Source organism: Anolis sagrei, chromosome 6 (assembly GCF_037176765.1).
Source record: "Anolis sagrei isolate rAnoSag1 chromosome 6, rAnoSag1.mat, whole genome shotgun sequence".
NCBI classification, from domain to species: Eukaryota; Metazoa; Chordata; class Lepidosauria; order Squamata; family Dactyloidae; genus Anolis; species Anolis sagrei.
Genome location: NC_090026.1, coordinates 26,283,402 through 26,293,917, shown reverse-complemented (window position 1 = coordinate 26,293,917; position 10,516 = coordinate 26,283,402). Strand labels below are relative to the sequence as shown.

The 10,516-nt window shown below is 37.7% G+C and overlaps 2 protein-coding genes across 2 annotated transcripts; one reads left to right on the top strand and one right to left on the bottom strand.

Moving 5' to 3' along the window:
* Positions 1–1,734: 1,734 nt before the first annotated feature.
* LOC132779605 (olfactory receptor 5B21-like) lies at positions 1,735–2,673 on the bottom strand. The gene has a single exon (XM_060783286.2). It carries the CDS (start codon positions 2,671–2,673, stop codon positions 1,735–1,737), a length of 939 nt encoding a protein of 312 aa, XP_060639269.2.
* Positions 2,674–8,511: 5,838 nt separating this feature from the next.
* Positions 8,512–9,234, top strand: LOC132779603 (olfactory receptor 6F1-like). The gene has a single exon (XM_067469498.1). It carries the CDS (start codon positions 8,512–8,514, stop codon positions 9,232–9,234), a length of 723 nt encoding a protein of 240 aa, XP_067325599.1.
* The last annotated feature ends 1,282 nt before the right edge of the window (positions 9,235–10,516 follow it).

Genomic DNA, 10,516 nt, shown 5'->3' with positions numbered 1-10,516 from the left:
TACCTTACAAGGTTGGTGTAAAAGCAGTAAACAGGTGAAATTGGAAGGAATAGCTTAGCAACTGAAGATGGGCGGAGCCAAAGGGAAAAGAAGGAGCTAAGGCAGCCATTATGGTCAGTTGGGAGTTTGGAATTTGAAGGGTTGGTTAGGAGTTTTGAAGGGGAACGAAGGAAGGGTGGGTTTTGGGAATTGTTGTTAAAAGATACGTCTTTGAGGAAAATAATTAAAGCTTCCAGGAAGAAGGAGGGAGGAAAGTAGTAGGCCTCTATAGTGTTAGAGAGCTGATGTGGAGAGAGACTTCAAAGGGTTCAGAATAACCTGTTTGTATTCCTGTGTGTGGAACATTGCTTTTAAGGAACTTAAGTTAAATGACCATTCTCTATAAAGTAAAGCCTGTCAGTTTATTGAACCCATTACACATCTTTACTGTTCAAGAACAAAATAAACCACATATTCTTGTATCATTTCACCTGAAGAGTTTGTGTGGTTTCTTCAACATTCTGGCAAGGAGGTGGCCTATGAATCAATAGAAGGTGGCAGCAAAAGAAATCTTATCAAATATTTGGTGGCAGCAAAGTAAAATATAATATACAGTGGTAGCATTCCACTCTCCTGCCTTGCGTGTGAGGGTATGTGTGTGTGTTATCCCTTACAGCCTTGGCTGGCCATACCTGTCATTCCTAGTAGTAGTAGCAGTAAGAAGATCCCTTTATTGCACATGGAATCATTTACTCCAAACACAGTATTAGTGCCAACACAACATATAACCAAAATATCATTAATATGGTATTAGTTTATATCTATGATTTGAATTTGCTGGGATCAAATAAAAGAATATATATTGGAAGAACCTTACAATGTTAATAAAGTGATTCATATATAAAGAATATTGGGGTTTGAGTTCTTGCAAATGTGAGGATTGCTTAATGTCTTCTTCCATTTCATAATTTGAGGCCAGTTTTGAAGATTCCAGTATAATTTAATATAAAATCTTAAGCACCTAAAACATTGGCTAATATAATTTTCAATAACTGCAATGTTGTAGAATCTATATCTCACCTCCTAGTACAGTCATTTTTGGGGTCCTGGAGAAATGTATAGTGAGCAACTTTCCCAAAATACTCAAAGTTGCAGAGCACACTAACAGAATCCCACAGGAGGTCCTCCAGTTGTCTATATAAGCAAACTCTATGAATAGGATAGTGACAGAATCATCATTACTGCCTAACTTTCCCATTTAAAAAAAAGAAATGCTGCATAATCATATTTGAGAAGATTCAAAGGTAAAAATTTTAGAGAGTAGCATTGGGAGATGTCACAATTGCATCTCATTAGCTATGTCTCCTGGCTCAATGTTTAGTCCATCCATGTTAGAAGCAACATACCCCTCTTGATTTACACACAAGCTATTATTATTATACACAAAAATGGGTCTCCTTGGGCCTCCAGATGTTGGCTGCACTGAATACTCTCAATGCCTCTCAATTGGCCAAATGATGCAAGATGTTGGTAAAGGAAATTCAACAACACCATGGGGTCCACATCATGCTTCCTAAACTTGGCATACACAGTTCATCATAAATGGACACCATGTTCCTATTTGTTCTGAAAAAGCCATTGATAAAAACAGAACCTGAAAATTGTTCCGCAAATACACATTCAGTTTAATGATGGGAAGATAGAAGAGATCTGCAATTGTAGATTTTTTGGGGGGGGAGGGGGTTTACGTTTTGCTCAACTTTTTGTCCAACATTTGTGAAATAGTTTCCTTGCAGCCATCTTGACTTCTTGGTTCCTCAGACTGTAAATAAAAGGGTTCACCATAGGTGTCAAAATGGTGTAGAAGAGGGATAAGACCTTTTTCAGATTTATCACCTTATTGGTTTCAGGCAACACATACACAGACATGAGAGTCCCATAGAAAATGGTCACAACAAGGAGATGAGAGGAACATGTAGAGAAGGCTTTTTGTCTCCTTGCTTCAGAGGATATTCTCAAAATTGTCAATATGATGCACACATAAGAAATCAAAGTAAGGATAAAAGGGGGGAATGTGAATGCAGAAGAGAGAAGGAATATCACCATGGAAACAACATGTGTGTCACTGCAGGAGAGTTTTAAAACTGGAGGCGAGTCACAGAAAAAATGGTTGATTTCATTGGGACCGCAGAAAATTAGCTGCAACATACATAAAACTACAATAGCACTGGCAAGAAATCCATTTAACCAAGATCCAAATGCCATATTTCTGCAGAACCTGTTATTCATAATTGTGGCATAGTGCAGCGGTTTGCATATTGCTATGTACCGATCATAAGACATCACAGAGAGAAGATAACATTCTGTGCCAGTAAACCCACAGAAGAAAAAATATTGCAACATGCAATCCCTAATCAAAATGGCTTTGTTGGTCAATAGGAAGCTGGCCAGTACCTTAGGCAGAATGGTTGAACTGGAACAAACTTCTAGGCAAGACAAGTTTCCTAAGAAAAGATACATTGGGATGTGAAGGTGTTGGTCAGTTACAACAAGTATAATGATGAGAAGATTTCCAGCCAACGTCAGAATGTAAATGAAGAAAAAGAGCAGGAAGAGGGGAATTTTCAGATAATGTAGATCTTCAAATCCAAGAAGAATGAATTCTAAAATCCTTGTTTGATTTTTCATTTCCATGTTTGACTGGGCTTTGTCTAGGAAACTGTAGTGCAGAATTAAGGGTTAATTTCAAAGTCTTATTCATAGTTTAATTGCTTGCAAAATATAAACAATTATTCATGAAGACTTCCTATTTGTTTTTCATCTAGTCAATAATCAAGTGATGGTAATAGTTTTTCAAAATTTGATTTAAAATGTTCACATTATCTTGTACAGAGTTTCTCAAACTGTGCTCCTCCAGATGTTTTGGGTTTCAGCTCCCACAATTCCTAACAGCTGGTAAGATGGCTGGGATTTCTGAGAGCTGAAGTCCAAAACACCTGGAGGAGCACATTTGAGAAACACTGATCTAGTAGATGATGAATTGCTAATACCTTATACACACTTTTTATATAACATTGATCATTTCAACCATGGGTCCTTATGGTTTTGGCAAGCAATACCAGGTCAAATTCAGGGTCACACAGCTGACTAAGCTGGAGTTATGTAATTACAACTGATTTATATTAACAATCCCTATGAATTAAATAAAAATGGAGGTGTTATCAAAGTCCCCAAACGCCGACTTACTCGGAAGCTGCTACTGCAAGCAATGGGAGTCCATTATTCTGTCAATTGGGATGCAATAGACTGATGTTTTCATTATGCTCCCACTAGCAATCTCCAGAGTGACAGTCAGAAACAGAATGCCTGTCAAAATTCCTCCTTACACTAGAAATTACTCATACAAGCCAGCTAGAAACATTAGTCTGTTGCCCATAGACTGACAGGAGAACTGATTTTTGTTGCTTGCAGGGGCTGCTGTCCTACTAGATTGAGATTGGGAGGGGAAAATACCACTTAGCTACAAAAATAAGGTAGCTATGTAAGTAAGCTATGTAGAATTCTAACCAATATCATCACTAATATATAATGAAACATGGATATCTGAAAACACTTTTCACTCAATAACAACATTTTAAAAAGTTGAGCCTTTACATTTCTGTTAACCTTTTGCTTCATAGCATAGCAATAACATAAAACCGATCAATAGGACTGCCATTAATATGCCCTAAAAATTCTATGAGGCTAAATAAGTCAGCATGTGGCCTTATCCTATCCCTGATTTGCAGTTTAAAGTTTATAGAATTGATGTTTTTTTAAAAACCAACTATTAAGGGCCCTTCCATACAGTCCTATATTCCAGAATATCATGGCAGAAAATCCCACATTATCTGAGTGTGGACTCAGATAACCCAGCTCAAAGTAGATATTGTGGGATTTTCTGCCTTGATATTCTGGGATAAAGGGCTATGTGGAAGGGCCCAAGTCTTCTGCCAGATGCTTGACAGACTCTAGTGTTTACATACCTGTGGTGTCTTATGTAGACAGTGACACACAGTTTCTGTAACTTAAAAAAAGGAAATTTCTCTAAAGCCAGACTAATCTGAAGATGCAAAACATATAGTATAAGAAACACATTTACCTCTTTGTTTCATGAAAAGGGAGTTGCAAGGACTTTATACTGTTTCCTCTTAAACATCTTGGATTTCTCTGTTTTCCATAACGTGAAAACATGTTATGGGCTCATGTTAGTAATGTTCTGGATCTCTTTTCATTTTCAGTTAGCTTCCCATTAATTTATAATTGCACTTATTCCCATCTGGGTCAATTATTTTACTTTCCCTTTAGAAAGAAAAAGCAAGGAGGCCGTTTTAGGCTTTTTGTCATAACTCAATATATGTCCCCATGGAAAAACTTTGGAGATATCCCTGAAGTTTAGTTTCAAGTTTTGTACTAAAATTAATTGTAGTAAACATCTGAGATGTTTTTGCGAAAATACTTTGATTTCTTATAAGCATTCATATTGGCATAGGAGTCTTGTTTTCAGTCATTTTCAGTACTGAAAAATGACCCTTTAATTATTTCCTAGGGTTTTTAAGGCTTTGTCTTAGAATGTAAAACAGTTATCCCACAGAAGTTACAATTGTTCATGTTATTGTATTTTCCATGTCATATAATAATAGAGTTGGAAGAGACCACATGGGCCATCTGGTCCAACCCCCTGCCATGCAGGAAAAACACAAAGTATCCCTGACAGATAGCCAGCTAGCCTTTGTTTAAAAGTTTCCAAGGAAGGAGCTTCCACCATTTCTACATAAAGCTATGAAAGCTGAATAGTGAAGAACGCTGGTAAGAAAAGCGGTGGTGCAGGAGAAGGGTTTTATGGAAATTGTGAACTTGCTTCAAGTTTATTCACATGGCTCCATCCACATATTTTGCACATGTTAGATATATATGGTCTGCAGTTGGAAGATTTCCATTTTCTTGCCAGTTTAGAACTGCAGGATCCTTCCAGGACTCTTAACTGAACTGGGAGGATCCACTTATAGAGCATCTCAAAATAGTTCTTGGGGCCCTTCATAAGTCTCTTTTTTAATGAAAAATTGCCTCACAATGCAGGCAGTCCCCAAGTTATGAACAAGAAAGATTCTGTAGGTTTGTTCTTAAGTTGAATTTGTATGTAAGTCAGGACAGGTACATTTTTCAATGCAATCCTATATATATATATATATATATATATATCAAGGAAAAATTTATTGTGGAGCCCCAAGAGACTTTTGGACATAGGGGCTGCATTGCATTTTAAAATTTGACAGAAGGACCGGGCCAGTGGCAGATGGATGGAGAATATTTGTGTGAACTAATTGAAAAACAAACAAACCATGAACAAATTCTTATGCACACTATACATATCTTGTTTGTAGTGTAAAAATAAATAAATAAAGAACTGTATAATATTTAAAATAAAGACGAAAAAACGCTTTCTGCCTTGCAGGTAAAGCACAGTCAAAGCATCCCCAACAGATGGTCATCCAGCCTTTGCGACAACAACAACAACAACAACAACAACAACATCCCCAGGGGCCACTCTGTCCAACCTGCTTTTGCCTTGCAGTAAAAGCACATTCAAACTGGTGGCAGGAAAGTCATGCTGGTGGCTGCTGTGGGGAGGCTCTGTTGATCATGCTGATTGCGGCTGAGGAGAGCCTTCTAGGAGAAGAGCCTCCTAGGCCACACTGGCAGCATCAGGGCTTCATGTGTTGTATGCTTCATAGGTAAGGAGGGGGAGGGCCACTGGGCCCTCCAGAGCCCCTGATTGTGCTTCATGGAGCCGTAAGAGCTCCATGGAGCACAGTTTGAGAACCGTTGGTGTAGTGGTTTGAGCATTGGACTCTGGCTCTGAAGAACAGAGTTTGAATCCTCACTCAGTCATGGAAACTTACTAGGTGACCTTGTTTGGATCACACACTCTCAGCCTCAAACAAACCCTGAATAAAATGGTCTTGGAAAAGATTTGACAAATCTCCTGTCTATTTCTTTTATTCTCAAAAACATAAATATTTGCTTTTGGGTAGCATTATATTTGTTGCAATATTAGCCCATAAGTAAAAGTATTTTTTGTTCACCAGAGATATTATTATTTTATTTTTGTGTCAAAAGTATTGTATAAGTAAGTATAAAACTGATAAAATAGAGGGAGCACAATTGGTTAAATATTTTTTAGACCAAAAATGGGCAACAGTGACTGCATCAGAGATATTACTGAGTCACATTAAAAACAAGAAAATATGTTCTGAGTTGCTTGATTAGCACCAGATGATTATGTTGAGCATCAAGATGATTATGTTGAGCTTTCAAGGCAGAGCATTTACCTCTCAGGAATTTTATTTTGTGTAAGTTTTTGAAGGCATTAGACCAGCCTGCACAATCTGTTTAGACCTCCACCTTGCAGAAACTCTAGGCAGTTCGTCCAATGGACATGAATTCTGGGAGTTGAAGTCCAAAAGACTTGGAGAGCCATGAGTTGGCAGGCCAGCTTTAGACCATCTCATCACTGTAAGTGGGTTTGAAATGTGGAGAAGGATATAAATCACAAGCATATCCAATGAGTATTGTCTCTGCCACTACACGCTTATATGAATATACAACACAAACCACCACTATTTGATTAGGTTGTTTGGATCCTTCATTCCAGAACTTCTTGATGGTAAGAGTAGTTTGGCAGTGGAATATATTGCTTTGAAGCATCATAAAGTCTTCTCCTCTAGATGTTTTTAAGCACAGACTGGATGGTCATCTATTGAGAGTGCTTTGATTGTATTTTCCTGCATGGCAGAGGGTTGGCCAGGATGATCCTTGTAGTCTCTTTCAACTTTATAATTCTGTGATACTGCTACTATAGATAAAACATTGCTCCAAGGCTGGAAGGAAAAATATGCACCATTAATCATTCAATGTCAGAATATTTTAATGATTCGTCTGTGGAAAAGTATCAGTTACTGATACCAGCTATCAACAAAATATTTGGGAGTATTACAAGATTACAGTATGTTTATGCCTGTCCCTAGACCATATCTTATTTCTTCTTCCATTCTTTCCCTTTCTTTGTCAAATGTTTTTGATACGGCCAATGGGCTAATCAATAAAACATACCACTTTCCCCCTCTTTCTTTGTATTTTACCCATCTATTCTTTTTCATTCATATTTAAAATTTAATAAATTTGTATTTTGAAAAAAAAAACCCTAAATAAATGCTCAATTCGGGGGGAAAAAACCCAGATAAAACTCTCACGATGTGTAAAGATTGATTTTTACCAGCAGGTAAAGATCTGTTTTCTTTAGATAGGCCTTCCACATTTAATTAATTGAGAAGAAGGTTTTGTTTAACAGGATATTAAATTGATTTGATTTTATAAGAAATTCCTGCTTCTATTATTTTGTTTTAACTTACACTGTAAACTATATTGTGAGAAAGATAGGATAATAAACACCCAAGACTGGGTAGCACACTCAAAGTAAATATAGTGAGGACAAATTGTCTTCAAGTGTTGGAAGGGCCATTGAAGGCCAGACAGTCTGAGTCATCAGCAGAAGAGTCAGAAAGGACCTGGGATTTCTTTGAAGTGTTCCCAAGATTCCTATGTGCCTTCAGTGTAGGCAGCAAATGAAGAGGAGTACATTACTAGCTGGTACTGGTACCAACAGAAATGCTTAAATATTATAAAGAAACAAGATTGTATCTTATCAACGGAAACTCAAGAGGATCAGCCTTGGTTACTAATTGGATGAGAGGCCACAAATGGATACCAGGTGCTATGGACCACATTTCAGAAGAAGAAACTGGTAAAAATCACCTTTGAGTGTTCATTGTGTAAGAAAACTCTGTGAAATTCATGAGGGCAACATGAGTTGACAGGCGACTTGAGAGAACATACATACACAAGACATTAACTGTCTGTTCTCTTTCGTTTTAAAAGGTTACACCAAGCAGTCTTTCTCAGATCAGAGGCAGAAATATATCAGAAACATCTCAGGCATTACAGTGAATTGTCTATCAAAAAGTGTTAAATGTCATGGAGAAGCTCTTAACTTCTTTCCCCTTGCAGTACTATTAGATAAATGTGGAAAAGGCAGGGTGGGAAAATATGGGGCCATAAGCCGGATATTTCCAGTCTCAGCTAAGCTTGTGTTTAGATGACATGGTGACAACGACATGGTGTTTGTTTTTTCTGGCAGTATTTAGTGCAGCAATATTTTAACCCTGGCTATTTGTGTAACTTTGGGTTCCTCAAAGTGGGATGGTACCTGTCTTCTTCCCAAAACCAGTTTACTTGCAAGTTTCTGTCTAGTTTCACTTTACAAAGTCTTAAATTACACAATACTGTTTATTTATTTTCCAGATGCAACACAATGAAAATGAAAAATGGAAGAACCAGACTATTATATCTGAATTCGTACTTCTGGGATTTGGGGATCTTCAAAACTTCCAAGTTCTTCTCTTCCTCATTTTCTTACTGATCTATTTGGGAACCATGGCTGGAAACCTTCTCATTGTTTTCCTGGTTGTGACTGATCGACACCTTCACACTCCTATGTACTTCTTCTTGGGGAACCTGTCCTTCTTGGAATCCTGCTGTAGCTCAACTGTCCTGCCAAACATGTTGTCAAATTTTTTGATAAGAGAAAAAAGCATATCTATGAGAGCCTGTTTTGTGCAGTTTTTCACTTTTGCCCTCTTGGGAGGGGCTGAATGCTATCTCCTAGCTATGATGTCTTATGACAGATACTTGGCAATATGCAAGCCACTCCACTATGCCACTATTATGAATGCCAGGATGAGTGTTCAATTAGCAGCTGTCTCTTGGGTATGTGGTATATTGGTTAGCACCAGTTTAACTATGAAAGTGACAGAGCTCTCTTTCTGTGGCTCTGGCGAAATTGATCATTTTTTCTGTGATGTCATTCCAGACATCAGATATATCTCTTGCAGTGACACACATTCAGTTGAACTACACTCTTTCGTATATGCCTGTGTATTCACTTTCCCACCCTTTATCCTCACCCTGTCATCCTATGTTTTCATCATTGTTACTATCCTTAGGATCCCATCAACCTCAGGGAGGCAGAAGGCCTTCTCTACCTGTTCCTCACATCTCACTGTAGTTGCCTTGTATTATGGAACACTTATGCTTGTCTATCTTCTGCCTCGTTCCAGACATTTAAGTCGCATAAATCTTTGTCCTCCACTGTCCTGACTCCTATACTTAACCCCCTCATTTACAGCCTGAGAAACAAGGAAGTGAAAGAAGCCATGAGTAGGGTTTTAAGAAAGTTAATCTTTAATGTGGCACTTCAAAAAATCCGCCTGTTAAGGTTAAATAGGCAGCATAAGTAATGAACTTATCAAGGAGTTTTTTGACAAGATTTATTTGAGGAAGGGGTGCCTTTGTCTCCTTTTGAGGCTAAGAGAGCATGGCTTGTCCAAGTCACTCAGTGGCTGAGTGTGGATTTGAACTCTGGTCTCCAGAGTCATGGTCTAATGTTGAGACACTACACCATGCTAGCTCAGCCTCAATGTAAGCAAAAACAGGTAATGTTTACAGAAATAGAAGACAAGGAGACAGACACAGCTCCACTATTCCATGTTCCTGAAGCAAATCCATGGTCTTTCTTCCATCTCAACTGTCACTGTCCTTGCCTCAGCAAAAGAGAAGAAAAAGCTGTGTCTGCAGGACATCACACACGCTGCCACCATGTCTTGTAAGCCTGAGAGCAGGGTATTGTCAAATGATCAATTTGTAATCTGCCCTGAGAACATCCGTAGCTGAACAATGAGACATCAATAGCCTAAACACATAAACAAACCAATTAAATAATGCAGGCAATAGATTATAACATATTTCTTAACAAAATGTAATATTGTAATTCTTGTACTTGTGACAATGACAAAAAAATCACAACCAAATCCAGTAAAGGGAATGAAACCCATTCAGTTCACATTACACACAAGTGTGTATTATATAAAGAAAAATGAACAGAACAAAACAAGGGTAATTCCCCATTATATATCCTCCTTTGTGGAATAATTGTTTGTAAATTTTTGTATCTGGAAAGAAAATGAGAAATCTAATGCAAGTTGTTTCTACAGCAGCTGTTTTCTTTGGAATCAATACAGCTTTTTGCTTTTTAAAAACATGACTTTCTGAACCTGTTTTTGAAATGCATGTTTTTTTAAAAAAACCTCTTGTATTCTTACTCTCAGTTGCTTTTCTTTTCACAGGGAAATGTTTGATGTTATTACAACTGAATCACCTAAAATTTACTTCTCATTATGTGTACATGTGTCTTCAAGTCACTTGTCAGCATATGGCAAGCACATTAATTTCATTTTTTTCCCAGCAGGGACACTCAGAAGTGGTTTTACCTGTTTCTTCCCCCGATATACAGCCTATAGCATGTGGTATATCAAAGATGGCTTTGATCAGGGCTACCCTGCATCGGCACCATAATATCAGTTCAGTTTCAGTTTAACTGCTA

Excerpts from the sequence above, each read along its gene's own strand:
- LOC132779603 (XM_067469498.1), top strand. The coding sequence starts at position 8,512 with ATGGCTGGAAACCTTCTCATTGTTTTCCTGGTTGTGACTGATCGACAC.
- LOC132779605 (XM_060783286.2), bottom strand. The coding sequence starts at position 2,673 with ATGGAAATGAAAAATCAAACAAGGATTTTAGAATTCATTCTTCTTGGA.